We start from the raw sequence: 17736 nt of genomic DNA, 5'->3' as shown, positions 1-17736 counted from the left end.
GTACATGAAGCTTTTGTACTCATCAAAATTGGTCTTTAGATAGGTAGTGGTGGAGAAATACAGCATGTGTGTCATGCACAGGTTTGCATTTGAGATAAACTGGAGAGGAGCAAAAGATTAGAGCAGCACCTACTCAGTCCAGCAGAGGGCCAGACACTACTACACTGTGTGTACATATGCCTGCATCCATCTGGAAACAGTATTTCTCTCAGGTAGTATCACCATTGTTTCTTCTTCTTCTTCTTCTTCTTTTTTTGTTAAACACAATCAAATATAGGAGTACTTATTCTATGTGTTACTCTATAGTACTGATAGAGATGATCTTGCAGATCCTAACTGATTAATTATTCTAAGCAAGTTGTGAGGCAGCCCTCATGAGTCTTTACATTGTCAATTTGAAATGAAATAATTGACTATTCTTCCAGCAAGGGGGAGATACACCGTGGGCTAGGATTTGGGGATTCTTGTTGTCTGTTATTTACAGTGCATCAATTACAACAGCTGCAGTTACTTTATTATTTTGCAGTCATTCTTTTTCATCAGTAATCATTTTTTTAATCACAGCTCGTAGGCAACATTGTAAAATACACTTTGGCCAAAACATGCTTTAAATGGTGCAGTAAAGTCTACATCTAAATGCGGTTGATGGACGGAACGAATCACGTAGACTACTAAAAACACATTCCAAACATCGTGAATTAAAGCTGAAATGTGTTACTGCACATCACCGCTCAGTAAACACTACAGTGCATTACGTGTCTTGTTTGGTAACTGTACCTTGCTACACGTGCATGCAGACTACTTCAGGAACGGCCACACCCCCTTATTTCTCATTGGACAACGTTTCATTTGAGTCCCGCCATATATGGACTGTAATTGATCCAACAGTCCCACTTTAGACGTCCATCATCTAGTGTTGCGCACTGTTATTGGTTAAAGGAATCTACCTCTTCGTCCCGTCACATCTGGGTTCCGCCTACTTATTAAAAGTCGGACTGTGGTTGGTGCAAGGTCAAGTCACTCAAAATTGAACTTCCGGGTGTGGAATCGTTGCAAAACAGTGGTGGAGGAGGACAGTCACTGGGAAAACCCTGGATAACACCGCTATTTGAAAAGTGAGTCACTTAATATATTAAGAGCGAAGTTTCTCCTTCAGCAATGTATTTTTTATGTAAGAGAGAAACATTATGTATGCGTGTTCTGATGTAGTTAGCATCATTTCAAGCCTCAGGTTGAAGCTGCTGACGTTACACAACATGGTTAACGCTAACCACGATACAGGAGCTAGCCACTGAGCTAGTAAACCTAGAGGAGACTCTGTCATATGATTGTTGCTACCTTTAAATGTGTTACAATTTTTAACTTACCAGATCAGATATTGCACGGTTACTGTAGGCGACACGTGTTCATGACACTCTAGCATGTATTGACACATGGGCAGACAATCACACCCAAGGTTAAACCAATAAACAGGGTGAAGAATATACCAATACATACACATGCGCCCCAACAATCTCTACGTTGATAATTTACTTTACAAATATCTTAATAGATGCGTTAAACATGTGTATATTTGGGTAAATATGTGTAGTAGGTGTGTCTGGTACTCGGTGTACTTTAACTCTTTCTGTTATTGTCTCTGATACCATCTGACACCATGGAACTTGACTCCCTCCTCTCTCCCCCGTCTGTATGAAGTGATGCTATCAGAAATGCTTCAGGTTCTGCGTGGGGCAGGTAAAGTGGGGTCTGCCCTGGTCACCACCCAGGGAGAGCAGCTCCGATTAATGGCCTGCAACTCCTCCATGGCAGCAGGGGTCAAAGCTGCTCAGGATGTGGTAGAAGGACTGGTGGGCACCTTTACAGGCGGCAGCAGTGAGGTAAGGATCTTGGCTATGTCCCTTTGGGCTCTGGGAACTTGGTGTTATGGAGTAATTGGTAGATTGATTGATGATAAATTAATTGATGATAAATTAAATATCCCACTCTGCCTTGTTTGTAGCAACAGTCAATAAAGGAGGATGTGTTTCCGGATGCTGAGGGTTGGGAGAATATGGACCCTAATGAAGTAGCCAAATGGTCCGTGGGCTCCGAGTTCCCCCCTGATGCTTCGGAGCACAGCCAGACAGAAGTTGGAGGTATGGTCAATACAAGCTTGTCAACATGTACTCGAGGTGACCTGCACTGTTTTTGTATATGAATATTTTCATGCTGCAGGTCCTTTTTTTTCAATTTGTGCAGTGATTGTTTTGCAATTTTCATGACATTTTTATCTCAATCGTCTCAACTGTTCGTCAACAGTCATTTGAAGACAAATCATAAGGTACAAAATATTCACATTTTAGAAGTCATTTTCATGCCTTTCTTTGCAAAGAAGATGAATAACATAAATTCGAGGACATGTATACATCTCAAATCTATCCTTATTTTTTTTTTTTCCGTAAAAATAAGAATATATACCGTCTCTTATTATCATTTTGTCCACATTTTGCCTTTGAATTTTCAATTGATTAAAAACTGGAGTTCTCTTGTATATTCACAAAGTATAAAAACCCTTCTAGTTATTGTAATGTTGATTTTTTTCTTATGCTTCAACAGGTTAAACACAGATCAAATGACAAGACTTCAAAATAGTAACATTATGGTTCTCTCATATTCACTCAGTGTATTCAGTAACACATTGTCCTCTCCTTTCTCCACCGTAGGAGTTCCTCCCCCCTCAGGAGCATCTCCTGCAGGGGCAGGCTGGCCAGGACAGAGCGCCCGCTTCCTCCACACCACCCACAACTTCCACCGGCACTACTACCAGACCAGGTCTGTCCATGACACAGTGGTTGCCAGACTCACACCAGAGGACATCAAGAAAGCCAGGGAGGCCAAGCAGGCGCTGGTCAAACCTGTCCGACAGAAGGTTGGTTAAAGGAAAACAGAGGGGGGCAATATGTGTCATTACAGATTATTATTTTGTATTTTTAGGTTTATAAGATTCATTCATTTAATTTGTGCATCAGGCCAGTACATGAAGACTTATCATGTAAAGAGGAGATGGTCATATGACTGCACATTTATACTTTCTCATATAAAATTATGCTTCAAAGTCAGAAATCATAAATCAAGAATTCTGAAAAAAACAGTTGTCATAGACTCTCACCAACTAAATGAATTAAAAATATGTCATCAAGGTAAAAAAAAATGGGTGTTTTCAAGCTGAGTAAATATACAGTAATACATTCATAGTGGTATCCAACAGTAGACAGCCCCCAAGCAGTTGCTATGACAATATTTGGAGTTGACCCAAGTTATGTAATATGTGTCATTTACAGTATGTTTGCCATTGTGGTCTAATTCAAGGTCACTATTTGAATAGTTTTGCTCTTTATTTTAAGAGTTAAGAAACTAATATCAAAAATGGCTTAAGAAATGGTTTCAAGTAAATGTGCTAATTGTTTTTATGATCTGGTTTGTCTTCACTCAGCTGAGCGACCGTGCCAGAGAGAGGAAGGTGCCCGCCACAAGAATTAGCAGGCTGGTTAATTTTGGAGGTAAGAAGAACATACTTTTTATACTATTAATGTTCTGTTCTAATACTATTCAATTTTTTGCATATCTCCCACACTGTTCATACACTTTTGTTCAAGAAAGTCCTTCTCTTTGTCATCTAGGTTGTCACATGGCTCTAAGTACAGCTAGACAAATAAAAACTTGTACAATAAAATGTGAAATACATCGGTTGACAGAGCATAGAGAGCAGTAATTACACACATTAAGTGTGGCTATAAAACCAATGTTCAGACTTCCCTAGTCAGTCATCAATGGAACAATCTACAAGACAATGTTTTGCCCTTATCATGGGAACACTGAACACTGTAAATATCACACGATGATGAATGACATAACTGACAACTCTGGAGTTATGGAGACAGCAGTACGCCTGCTGTCTAATAAAAAAATAAAATGTATGTATGTATATACAGTACATGCATGTCTTTAATCACATCTGGGGCTGCAACTCTTATTTGTATTGATGATCAATATGTGATTAGTCTAGAAAATGTTGATCAGTGCTTCCCAAAGCCAAAGGTGATTTTCTTAAATGTCTTGTTTAGTCTGCAATAAAGACATTTCTGTTCACTTTCATAGAGGAATAAAGAAACCAGAAAAAGATGGTGGAGTCAGAGAATGTTGACCTTTCTCTAAAAAACTATCCCATAATTGATTATCAAAAGACTTTGTCACTAATTTAAGGATTCATAACTCTTCCATTAATCCTTGCAGCTCTAATCACAATTACTGTTTAAGGGCTTTCTATGTTTAAGAACAGTGAAGGCTTTTACATTTTCTCAAAAGCACAGAGCAGTTGTTTTAATTAAACTTCTTCTCAAGTGTCTGAATTAAAAAAAATGTTTTACAGAGGATACTAGACATGAAATATGATTTCACTACTAAAATAGCAGCAGTAGCAGCTGCGTCATATCAGCACATCCCTCAAGCATCTGTTAAGTGGCCCTAAATCTAAATCACTTGTGTTTCTCTGCTGCAGGACTGGCAGTAGGACTGGGGATTGGTGCCATTGCAGAAGTGGCAAAACAGTCACTAGGAGGCAAACACAAAGGAGGTATACATGTCTTCATCCCACTTCTCCTCCCCTGTCCTCTGCTGTTCTCTTCCTCTATCCCTCCTTGTAAACTAGCTTTTGGTCCACTGCATGCTTGGCACATCCAGCAGACCAACGGGCAGCTGGTCTGCCCTGGAGAAGTTTCTCATGTGTCAGCACCTGCCAGGCGCTGGACAGGCATTAAATCAAACCTGTTAACAAGAACTTATACAGAGGCTATAATAAGTGTTAAATGAGCGGTGTTTAATGATGTACTGCTGTCAGTTTTTACACGCTGTTCTCAACAATTGGCTTGTAAGAGCCGGAGCTTAATTACCATGCAACAGTGTGAAGATAACTGCTAAGACAAATTACTCTTGCTCTTGTTCTTCTAATAACATGTTCTCTAAATCACTGCTAATAATCCTATTCTGTGTTTGTGTGCTTTTTTAGATGTGAATGCCCTGTTAGACTCTCCTCTCCTGTCAGAGGCCAATGCTGAGAGAATTGTCAACACACTGTGCAAGGTCCGTGGGGCTGCACTCAAGATAGGACAGATGCTCAGCATTCAAGGTACACACTTTAACGACGGCGTCACTGCTAAATGTGTTCAGATGTCCTTCCTTTATCCACACATCAGAGGTTTTCCAGGCATTTTTCTGACAACTTCCCATTATGTTTTCTTCAGACAACTCCTTCATCAATCCCCAGCTACAGAGGATCTTTGAGAGGGTCCGGCAGAGCGCAGACTTTATGCCTGCTTGGCAGATGAATGTAAGCATGAACTGACCCTCCCGTCCCCACACGAAAATGCAAATCTTACCATTTATTTTGACTTTGGGAAGTGCGTTTAGGCTGCTGCGGTTAATGAAAAAAAAAAACCAGAATCAACTTTTAAAAAAACACAACCAGACATTACGGCATCACATATGCATTCAATCAATTAAATCACTGACACAGAATGTATAAAATAACACTACTAATATAGTGCACTACTATAATACTTATAAGGAAAGATTTTTCATGTTTTCTTGTTGAAATGAAACTTCCGTGTCAGGAAGAAACGCATACTGTCATATAGGGCTGCAGCTAACAAGGTTAGTTGCTGTCATATACACGAAGAGCAGACACATGCAGGAACATTCAGAGGTCCCCCACATTTTTTTGAGTATATGCTATGTAGTTCGGTGCCTCAAAGAACAGTGTGCTGCCAGGAGACAACACTAGCAGCGGAGGAGAGGAGACACCTAGCAAGTACGCAGACTCATTGCAGCTTAAGAAAGAGTTCTTACTTCCAAGCAGGAAGCCAGAAACTCTGTAGTATACAAGTGGCATTTATAGACAAAATGATGACACTCTTCCAGCTTTGACAGTGCTGCACAACCCTGCAGTAACTGCCACAATGCCTAATTTGGTGTGAATACAGCTTAGTCCTTGTGTGAACTAACATCAGTATAGATAAGATTGTCATACAGTATAATATGTATCTATAGTGTCAAAAACTTCAAAGGAAAAGTGATGCAGATTCTGATGATTTGGGTTACACAAAAGATAGTTTGACCAATTCTGTTTGCAATTGTCTATTCAGTGCAGATTGATGTAAGTAGATTTTAAAGGTTGGATACATATTTTCTGTTTGTTTGGCTCTGATTATATAGAAAGTTCTAGAGGAGGAGCTGGGGCCCGGCTGGAGAGAGAAGCTGTCATCCTTTGAAGACAAACCATTTGCTGCGGCATCCATCGGCCAAGTGCATCATGCAGTGTTAAAAGACGGCAGAGAAATCGCCATGAAGATCCAGGTATTCATACACACACTTTTTTTCTGCCTCCGATACAACCTCTGTCTTAATCTGTTTGGACTGATTTCATCTGTTGCTCTCACATTTCTTGCAGTACCCTGGAGTGGCAGAGAGCATCCACAGTGACATAAACAACCTGATGTCTGTTCTGAAAATGAGTGTCATCCTGCCAGAAGGTAACAACCACATTAATATTAAGTGTTTGTTTTTCCCCTCAAGACTTTGTTCAGTGAAAAACTGCTTATACATATGGTAATATCAAAATACAGCTCCATTTTGAAGTCAAGAGTATATATTTACATATGAAAGGCTCTGGGAGTTTTTATTATCCTTTGTTGCAAGTTGAAGAGTGCATTCATTACTCAAAGCCAAACATTATCCTAAATGATCTAATTCATATTTATCAGCAGAAATGGGCTGAAAATGTTTTCTTCTATTGAGTAGCTTTATGATGCAGAATTGAAGTGCGTGAGTCACAACAAATAGTATTCCACTGTTTGAGTAGCTTAAATTCTGCAGCTTTGGCAGGAACACCACACTGATGGTAAGAAATCCAGATGCGTGTCCTTCATGACTGTTCCCCCATCATTCAGTTGGAAGCTGACTACAGATGTACCCCCAGTTATTTTTTTTTAATGTTTTCTTTCATTCTAGCATATTTGGTATTGCAGTTTAGACCATGAGGTGGTGCTATAGTGTCAGGTCAGAACTAGGTGACACATTTGCCACTGAGTGATAATGAGGACATCTGAATCATTTATTGAGATGTTGCTTTCTACATGCCAACCCTAGTCAAAGATGTTCTACAGTCCCTAATACAGCATAACACCAGTTGTCATGCTTTGATAATTTACAGAAACTGCACTGATGTGTTTAAATATGCTGGCATCTGTATGTTTTCTTTAGATTTCTTTTCTTTCTTTTCCCACAGGACTGTTTGCAGACAGCAGCCTAGAGGTCCTTCAGAGGGAACTGGCATGGGAATGTGACTACAAGAGGGAAGCAGAGTGTGCCAAGAAGTTCAGGTAGGTCTATGTGGTGTGTTCACCCATAAAGCCAGCTACACTGAAGGACTTGAGTGAGCTGTCGTGCACACACAGAATGGAAACCACACCAGGTTAGCTGTGAAGTTTCAGGGAGGTCACTCAAAAGTAGCAGAATATTCACTCAGTGTTTGCTACTGCTACAAAACTGCATAGATATTAGATGGAGATACAGCTTTTTTTCTTTTATTAGAAAATCAGTCCATCCCCTAATATGTTGAGTCCTAATAGAAATTTGGCATTTAGTACTTTAAGGATTTGCACTACAAATTCTTTGGGTACTTTTTCATTTACAACATATTCTACTTCACTGTCACTACCAATAATATTATTATTTTGAATCATTCATATTTTATTGTAATAACAATTTTGGAGACACACTGCATTTCAAAGAAGTACATTTTGTTTACTCTTATAGAGACACATTATGTTTTATTGGGACTTAAAATAATTTTACATTTAGTTAAGTCACAGTATTGAGTCATTGTTGACTTCCTGTATGTGCATGTTTTCTAACTGGTTTCACATATGTCATGAATTGACTGTCTTTTATTATTTTCTTCTTTAATTATTTGTATCTGGCCTTCAGGTCCCTGCTGGAGGGAAATGAGCTATTCCAAGTACCAGAGGTGATCGATGAGCTGTCAGGCCGCAGGGTGCTGGCTATGGAGCTGGTACAGGGAGTCCCACTGGACCGCTGTGTAGACCTGGACCAGGAGACCAGGAACCAGGTATGAGTTGACTCTAAAGGCACTTGTTATGAAATGTCTTCAAAGCTATTGAAATGTTAAAGTACAGTGGAGACTGGGAGAGTCAGGTAATTCTTTGGCATTTTGGAGATGTTACAGAAACTTTATCGAATGAGTTTTGCACAGCTATAGCAGAATATCATATGATTATGTCAGTGTTATCTATATCAAAGCTGCATCACATTAGGAAACTGGAAATGTCAAACCAGTACTAAGTAATTAAAGTGTTAGAATCCATCACTTTTGGAGTGAAGAGGAAACGGCCGTGAAATCTCACATAAGGGCTGCATAGGACACAGTGTAGCTGAGAGATGTCACCCATTGCAGTCTGGATCTCTAATTGCAGCACCCATTAGAGCTGAAACCTGTGACAAGTAGAAGGAGCACATTGCTTAGCTCTCTGGGCTTTTGATGAAAATGAGTGTATTGTAAATCTGTAGTCCAGCCCTTGTTGGCAACTGGAAGCATAATGTAGAACACTTTTATTTGTAAAATATGCAACGTATGCTGCACTGTGACAAGTGCAGGGCTGAGCTGACTCATTAAGTTGCCGTAGACACAAGTTACTTGCTGGCAAATTATACAGCAGGACCTCAAAACACAGTGTGAAAAGAACAGCAGCAGTGAAAATTAGACTGTGTGTCAGTTAAAAAATATGCATTTAACAGTTGAGGTTTGTGAGCCACACAATAGAATAAGAAAATATTACATTGGCAAGAACAGCATGACAGTAAACACGGACATCTCCTCTCTTGTCCTCCCGTCTCCAGATCTCATACAACATCCTCCAGTTATGTCTCAGGGAGCTGTTTGAGTTCCGGTTCATGCAGACTGATCCGAACTGGTCCAACTTCTTCTACAACTCAGACACCAACAAGGTGAGGACAGTCTGGTAGTGAACTTGTAAAGTAATTGAACACAGAAAAGGATATCATGGTGACCAAGTACTGAATGCTGCCAAAAAATCCCATCATGAGCAGCAGATGGATAACACTCATCTCGTCTGTAGGTTGTTCTGCTGGACTTCGGAGCGTGCAGAGACTACCCAGAGTCATTCACGAATGACTACATACAGGTATGATGCATCAAAATTATAAAACGCCCACCCATGAGCAACACAACATGATTTATGCAACAGGGTTTCTGTTAATAATTAAGCACCTAGATCTCTGGCAAAATTTTGCAACGGCGGGGGAAAAATGAATATACACTATCAAATGCATGTCGGCACATTCTTTAACTTGCAGCTACTTCAGTCTACTGGAGCCTTTAAGTTGAGTTAAACGTGATTACAGCATCCACATCATCATTTGCTGTGTGTGTGTGTGTGTGTGTGTGTGTGTGTGTGTGTGTGTGTGTGTGTGTGTGTGTGTGTGTAGGTTGTGCACGCAGCCTCTGTGGGTGATCGAGCCACTGTTCTTTCCAAATCAAAGGACCTGAAATTCCTGACAGGCTTCGAGGCCAAGGTGAGATATTTCAGTCTCCGTTGCTGCACCCATTTATTTTTGATCTGATTTATCCTCCTCCGTCTCTTCTGTCTCCATTTATTCCTTCCTCAGTCTCACTCCATGTGCTCTTATTTGGTTTCCCCATAGTTACAGTGCATGTTCCATCTTCTCTTAACACATATCTTTTCTATTTTACATATTTCATGAAAATCGTTGCTTGGCAAGGATGTGGGTTCGCCTGTTGGGATGAACCTATTGTGCTGTCCCAGACTTTGACTTAAAACAACTTAATCTCCTCTGAGAGGCAATTCATGATACAGCACAATCATACAGACACATTACATAGACAACAGACAGACGAAAACAACAGCAGCCTCATCTGCATATCATCTGCAGCAGCCATCATTGATGTTGTTACAGTCCAGGCAGACATTTAAAGTGCATGACAACAATGATCATAAATCATTTATAATAATACTCATACCAGATATTTCACTAGACTCCTATAGAGCCTGTGGTTATTGATAATATATGACCACAATTGGTTATAATTACATGATTATCATTAGACTGTTATATATAAATACCTTTTGTATTCTAAGAATTACAAGATAACACGCTGAAGAAGGGCAACAAATTGTCGAATGGGAGTGCTGTCCTTGTCTAAATTCTTCAAATATTATATAAGAACTGACTGGATAGACGTCGCATGGGGCGAAAACCAGTCATTTATTCTAAATTGGAAATATAAAAATGTGTACATATGCTCTGTATCTGTATAAGATATAATGTGCTCTTCTGGTTACAACATCTCCAGTAAACATTTGCCTCAGAATGTACACTAAAAAAATGCAGCTTAAAGTCACTGCGTGCGTTCTCATTTCCAGCTTCAATATATCTAAGGCTTAGTTCAGCTGATTATCATGCACACAGACAGCCATTGTTACGCCTCTCCATGCTCCCTACCAGGCCTTCGCAGACGCCCACGTGGAGGCGGTGATGATCCTCGGCGAAGCCTTCGCATCCGCAGAGCCCTTCGACTTTGGCACCCAGAGCACCACCCAGCGCATCCAGAGCCTCATCCCCGTCATGCTCCGCCACCGCCTCACCCCTCCACCAGAGGAGACGTACTCCCTCCACCGCAAGATGGCCGGCTCCTTCCTCATCTGCTCCAAACTGAATGCACGCATACAGTGCAGGGACATGTTCCTAGAGGTGTACAACAGCTACAACCAGAGGAGGCAGATGGAGCAAGCGGCACACGCTGCCGCTTAGAGGGACAAGGCCACTGCTGCTTTATCAGGGGAAAGGGACAGAAAAGATGGAGTCTACAAGTGCAGAGGCTGGATCAGACTTACCTGAGACTTTATACCATGTTAATATATAAGAGACAATGCCCACATGCTCATGATGAGGAGCATGAATGTGCTTGACTTTCTATGCCTTGGAGTCTCCTTTCAGTGCTTCAGTTTGACATGATTGTGAGAGTATCATGATTGTGATGTGTATAATGAAGATTCAACGTTGAGGCCTGGCTAAACTCTCAGACTCATGTGCAGACAAACATAAATACTTAATTATTAACTATGACATGACACTTGATCATCAAGGTTTTTGTATGACAAAACAATGACCTCAAACTCATACATCTATGCTGCTGGAAACTGAAATGGTCATAGTGGAGAGGAAGGAACGGTCCAGATCCTGGCTTCATTTCGCATAGAAAGATGACACCAGTGCTAGTTGTAATTTCCGTTAAGTGATAATTTCAAGTAAGGATGGAGGCCCCAGCTGCCAGCTGAAACATCTGTCTACTCAACACGGGTTTAATCTCCAAAAATGACATTGATTTTGACACTTTATTCATGAGTGGTGTTTTCCAGCTGAGCAGCACGTCAGTTAAGGAGGATGAATATTCTGTATTATAAGAACATTCAGACTCAGAGATAATAAAATGGTTGTGTGTTGATACTGTAAACCTGCGTAGGCCTATTGTTTTTCTATTCAATAATGGGAATAAGCAAATCTATAATGGGAACATTATCTTAAATCTTCTCAATTGTGTTAATCGTTTTGAGTGTTTGTGTGTGTGTGTGTGTTTGATCATATTGGCCCAACATCTCTGTCGCAGCAAACTTGCCACACAATACAGATGTACATTAATGTCATCTTTGTGTGCAGCTTAAAGACATGATGCATGTTCTCTCTGTGCTCTTCTGGCTAAATGAATTCACTCCGACAGCAAGGTCCACCATATTTCCAAAAGAATGGGTGTCTTCTGTCCTGTCCTCTTCTGTTTGAAGGTCCTTGTGTGCTGCCTGAGGAGCTGGAGAAAAAAGCTTTCTCATAAATGCGGTGACTGGCAGACTGGATGAGCAGATTATGAGAGGAGTTAGTGAGGATGCTTTATTGAATCCAATTGTGTGATGGCCTTGCATTACAAAGTATATTTGACATAAAATTCTATGAAGGGAAATACTTGCCTGCTACTCCTTTTTTCTTTATGACAGAGATGTGTACTGTAAGATACAAGGCAGTGTGCCGCGTGTTGTTTTTTGTTGTTGTTATGAAATAAAATATTTGAATGTAGCACAAAGTGAGCTTTACTGGCAAGTGTCAGGCAGAGGCCATAAACCAAGGACTTGGTTCACTCTGTATTGATCTTTCCATTTCAGTTATAGTCCTCTTTGGGAATTGTCATTGACTTGGAGGCCATGTTTGATCTCATTCCTCCACATGCACAGTTCTTGTATTGACCGTTGTGCATCTTGGTACAATATTTTTGGCTCACGAAATGTAAGACTCAGAGCTAATGGTGGCATTGATGGGTCTATTTTTTTTCCCCAGATACTATTTTTGTTTCATGGCAGTGATGTCTATTCTGTCTTAAATCCAGCCATTACAGCACTACGGGACTTTTTGCTAACTCGGTGTCACTGTTGACACCACAGGAGCCGGGATGTGAGGCTTTCACTGACATCGTAAAAAAACCTGATGGAAAAAGATGCAGCCTTTTTACTGTATCTTCCATTAGCACTTGCCGTTAGTGTCCTTCCATTGAGCTTCGTTACATCCTGTACAGTGCAGCTGCTGAGCTGTTCCTACAGTGAGGCCGCCTCGGATACACTCCATCAAAATCACAGTTTGCTTTTCCGAGTTTGGGAACGGGCCACAGCTAATAACTGCAGCACATGTTGAGAGAAGAAAAAGGACATTCTTCTCTTTTTAGTTTCACGTAACGGAAAGTTGGAGCTTTTTCTCTGCGTGTAAGATGCAGCTGGCTTCAGTTTATTGAAGAGGAATTGGCTCTTTTTGGTCCCAGTCTCAGCCTTTTGTATTAGCACTAACATGGGACTGTTGAGGGCTTATTTCTACCGGGAGAAATGAGACCTGATAAGAATATATTAACATTATGTTCGTGCAGAGAAACATCTATGGTTTTAATGGTTGTTGGTGTTGTTGAGTGAAAGATAACGTTGTTGGAGTTAAGGCCTGCTTGGGACCACGGCGTGAACATTAAGGGACCGTTTCTCTGCCCAGTAGGCTTTTACTGTTTATCTTACACAGGCTGGTGTGCCTTGATTACACTGGAACTTGTCTTCAACTATTAGAATTCCCTGGAGATGTTTACTGGCAATTGTAACCTTATGTTGTGTGCTCATTTTTATTTCTAAGCTAATTCGGTATCACTTTGACATTTACAGCAGGGCTGCTGCAACCATTGTGGCGATTGAAGTCATGGCCTTTAAGGTTTTGAGGGGGAGTTGGCAGCAATCTGAGAGTAGTTTACATTCTGCAGTTTTAGAGTCAGGACCATTAAAGATCCCCTCCTGGCCCCATGAAAATGCCCAAAGTGTCCTGCTTGTGTGTCCAGGTGTTAAACTGAGATAACAGGTGAGAGCAGGGACGATTTCCCCCTTCAGCAGAAAATGTGGAAACAACCCACGAGCGTCAAATTCTGCACATGCATCATTCTGGACAGCTCACACATCACAGTGAAGAAACAAAAAGACAGTTATTTTTTTGTTGTTTGGATTTGAAACAAAATCTCTAAAAAAAATATGACTTATTTATACTCATACATTCAATAATTCAAGTGTTGGACCACAAAGAGTTCAGCATCAGGGATGTGCAATTTTGGATTTTTTGCCAATATCTGATGTAACGATATTTTCCAACTTACTTTGGCCCGTTGCTGACACTGATACTGATACATGTACACATAGTTTTTTCCACCTATTGCTGAGAACATGAAGTCTCTTGTCCAGTGGAAAAAAAAAACAAAAAAAAAAACATTAGTGTGCATCCTCTTAACTTGATGGCCCACTTGAAGACGCAGTCGTACAAAGCTTTTCAAAATGATCACATTGACCGGGCAGAATAAGAAAAACTACCATGTGTCATCTTATCAGTCTATCATATTGGAGTAGTGGATGCCTATATTACATTTTAAAACCTTCTCCTGTGTTTGTCGTGCATCTGCACTTGGCATTAGTCCACAGAGTGCATTTAACCTGCACTCGGAAAAAAACTTTGCCCCAACGGTGACTTTAAGTATTTTAATTACACATACAGTTTCCATTTAAATGTATTACATAAGAGTCACTTTTAATGCACAAAGTCTTTAGCAGCTTGAGTCAATGTGAATAACACTTGTATTGAAAAATGTATTGAGATTATGTACATTTAGAAGTTTATGTAAAAGAAAACACACAAAGTTTATGTGTAAGTCTGCATTAATCTAATTTTATCCGATAGAGACAGAGTAATTAATTTATTCACACTGACTCAACATGATTTAAAAAAAGGTTGACGGAAAAATACTTTTGATTAAAATACAGAAAGGAGCACTATGCACTTTTGAAGAAGAAATTCAAACTCAGAATATCAATATTTATAATATTAATGAGGTAATAATACAAACTCAGAAATATGTATATTTTTTTCCCATAACTGAATAAAGAAGCTGTTCTCATGGCAAAATAAGGTCCCCATAACTCTGTTTAAAGCTAGAAATGTGAAAACAGTATTAAAATCTGTTGTCCTTTCACGTCACTTTGTTTATTCAGTTGTATTCAGTCATGAAAATGAAGAAAAAGGAACTGGTTTATTTAGTTTGTTTAGGCATAAAACAACAAAAAAATCAGCCAATGAAGGCATTGGTTCTATTGAGATCAAAAAGTCTTCCCCTAAACTACAACGTGTGGTTGCCCTGCTCATGTAATGGTCTAACAGCCCGATCTCAAGTTCACAGTGTCGACCTGCAAAGCATCTGCCCTGACTAAGCACCCTGGAGCAAGGCACCCTTTACCTCCCCCGGAGCTGCTCTCTCCACCCCTCCACAGGGATGAGTGGAGTAACTCATCCCCACAGCAGCTCAGACACCGCACGGTGGCGCAGTGGAGCGACTGAAACGGAGCCCTGCTGAGTTTTTTTTTTTTTTTTTTCACCCCCTTCTCTGGAAAACATCAATGGGGAGAGTGTATTTGCATGTCCGGCCGTCTGTGCCAATGGGCGCACTGGGAAGGCTGGGTTAGCGGGTGGAGCCGGGGGAAGCAGCCCAGTAAGTGCACAGTCAACAACCAAAGCATCCGAGATTACTACAGGTTCACCAATTTCACCGAGATCTACCTTGAATCGCTGTTGTGAACCTGTTTTTTTTTTTTTTTAATCATTTGAAACCGTGTTCTGTGTGCGTGCGTGCGTATGCGTGTGCAGCGGCCAGGTTGATTTTGCGGCTCCACATCGCCTCCATACATCGCCCCTCGCAGCGCGGATGAAGAAGATTTCGTGACATTTAACACACTTCGCAGCGTATTCTTGTGTGTAACGCGTCTCCTGCCCCGGGGTCCTGGATTTACACAGAGGAGCGGGGAGCCGATCATCCGTCGTTCTCTTGGGTGAGTTCACTGGATTTCCCGGTCCAATCTGGCATCCACGTTCGCTGACACTTCCAGGGTTATCTGGACGCCTGGTAAATGCCTTCATAATGAATGAATCGGCGGTCTGGGAGCGCTCGGCCCACTCGTAATCAGGCTGAATGCTTGATTGGCGAGTTATCGAGTCATCCTAATGTTTGGACACAACTGCAGCGCGTTTGGATTGTGGATCTCGCCGGCGGGGCCCATATGTGTGAAATGAATGAAGTGTGGCAGCCCGAGCCTTTGATAGCGGTTTACATGATGTCTGGAACATAACGAAAGAGAAATAAGTAAGGACTGTTGTAGTGATGGGCTCTTACACGGAACTACTAGCACACAGTTAGTCTCGGGCGTCTCATTGGGATGCTCCAATGAAGCTACGCGAATTCAAATATATATATATATATATATATATATATATATATATATATATATATATATATATATATATATATATATATATATATATATATATTTTAAAGCTGTACCTTCAGGCCTAAATGTTGACTTATTGCTCCTTATTATGAGGTCATGACGCCGGTTATTACCAGGAATGTCGGTGATTGCGTCACGATTGGCGTGGGAGTGAGGTAACATGACATCGATTGAGCTGTAATGACTCGCTTTGATTGCTGGGTAATTATTTGTTCTCAGGCTGTTCGTGGGTTGCTGTGTTGTTGTTGTTTTCCTTCTTTTCAGTTCTGTCCTCCAGGACAGCATGGCAACCGAAACACGCGCCCTGAGTTTGAATACGTGCGACCATAATTCTACCTGGCTGCAGGATTACCTCAGCCCCTCCCGGCGCTGCACGCCGTGTGCTCCTCGTAGTCTTTTGGGTTTTGGTTGCATCATTTCTCAAACTTCTCCAAGAGCTCGTTCTTTGAGGGCTGCAGGCGAGCTCACTGTGATCTCTCCCACACTCCTGGTCCCCTGACATGAATGGGAGATTCTTAGAAGATGAGAGCAAATGAAAAAGAAGAAGAAGGAAAAAAAAAAAGTATGGCATTCATAGGACTCAGAAATTGCAGTCATAACGCACACACTTGGCACATGCCTTCGTATATAGGTCCCAGTAAATGCATGCGGCTCTATTGTCTGTGGTGCTCCATCTGTTCCATGACATGGCATTCCTCAGACAGTCAGTCATGCTGTTAGAGGGTGGGCTACCCTGACCCACTGCCAGAGAGAGAGAGAGAGTGTGTGTGCGTGTGTGTTTGTATCACACTGGGTTTATTAAGAGAGTAGGTGCGGGGCTCAGGGTGTCCCAGACCACAAGCCATAGACCACCTGCACAGACAGCTCCTGGACTGGGCTGGAGGGCTAGGTTTTAACCCAGGATCAGGCTCAGTGAAGCTCTACGTCTGGCCTGAGATTAGGGATGGCACGGTTCTGTCTGGAGCATGAGCTACATCAGGGCAAGCTTTGGTTTAGAGCTAGGGCTGAAGGAGGGCATGGCTTGGTCTTTAAATGGGTGTAGAGGCTGGATCGATTGGGTCTGGAGCAGGAGCTTGATAAGGATAGTTTTAGGCTATGGCTTTAGTTACAGCTAGGCCTGGAGGTGGCTAGATTTGGCATCGAGATTTGAATAGAGGATGACTTAGTTTGTCTGGTCCATTGCTGGGGCTAAAGGATGGCTAGCTGTATCTCAACCCTGTTGCTAGAGGGAGGCTATGTTTAGTCTAAATCATAGTCTAAAGCTTAGAAGAAGGTTCAGTCTGGTGTTGGGGCTAAAAGTGGCTAGATTTGGTCCCAAGTCTGGGTCAAATTGCCGAGAGAAAGGTTAGGTTTTACTTGACGCTCGGGCTAGTAGTCTTGGTTTGGTTTCTGATTGGAGCTGAAGGAAGACAATTTGTTCTCAGGCCCTGACTAGAAGAAGACGATTGGTCCAGACATAATGATAGCGACTGCAATGTTTGTCATGGTGCTGGGACTAATTGAAGGCGTGTTTGTTCTTGGGTTATGACTGGAGGAAGGCTAAGTCAGGTCCAGAACTTGGGCTAGAAGAAGGCTAGATTTGGTCCGATGTTGGGGCTAAGGAGGCAAGACTTGGTCCAATGTTTGGGTCAGATAGCCTGAAGAAATGTCAGGTGTAGCTTAAACCTCAGCTAGAAGGAATCTAGGTTTTCCCTCAGGTCAGGGCTGAAGGAAAACTAAATTTGGTCTAGAGCTGTGAACTAGGGGT

General features: G+C 41.4%; 2 protein-coding genes across 2 annotated transcripts in view; both read left to right on the top strand.

The window, feature by feature from the left end:
• The first annotated feature begins 551 nt into the window (after positions 1-551).
• coq8b (coenzyme Q8B) lies at positions 552-11615 on the top strand. The gene is made up of 16 exons (XM_037124407.1): positions 552-1115; positions 1699-1880; positions 2003-2138; positions 2706-2911; positions 3476-3542; positions 4541-4615; positions 5048-5167; positions 5283-5368; positions 6253-6393; positions 6488-6569; positions 7325-7418; positions 8026-8167; positions 8956-9063; positions 9195-9260; positions 9565-9651; positions 10603-11615. Coding segments are annotated over exons 1-16 (1899 nt in total). The 5' UTR covers positions 552-1114; the 3' UTR covers positions 10909-11615.
• A 3201-nt stretch (positions 11616-14816) lies between these two features.
• numbl (NUMB like endocytic adaptor protein) overlaps positions 14817-17736 on the top strand; it is a 64257-nt gene continuing 61337 nt past the window's right edge. Inside the window, exon 1 of the mRNA XM_037086051.1 lies at positions 14817-15533. The gene's annotated coding sequence lies outside the window, so the exon portion shown is untranslated. The remainder of the gene's footprint in view (positions 15534-17736) is intronic.

The sequence above is a fragment of the Acanthopagrus latus genome, chromosome 2 (genome assembly GCF_904848185.1).
Source record: "Acanthopagrus latus isolate v.2019 chromosome 2, fAcaLat1.1, whole genome shotgun sequence".
In the NCBI taxonomy this organism is placed as follows: domain Eukaryota; kingdom Metazoa; phylum Chordata; class Actinopteri; order Spariformes; family Sparidae; genus Acanthopagrus; species Acanthopagrus latus.
The sequence above is the reverse complement of the archived record's forward strand: the minus strand, read 5'-3'. Positions and strand labels throughout refer to the sequence as shown.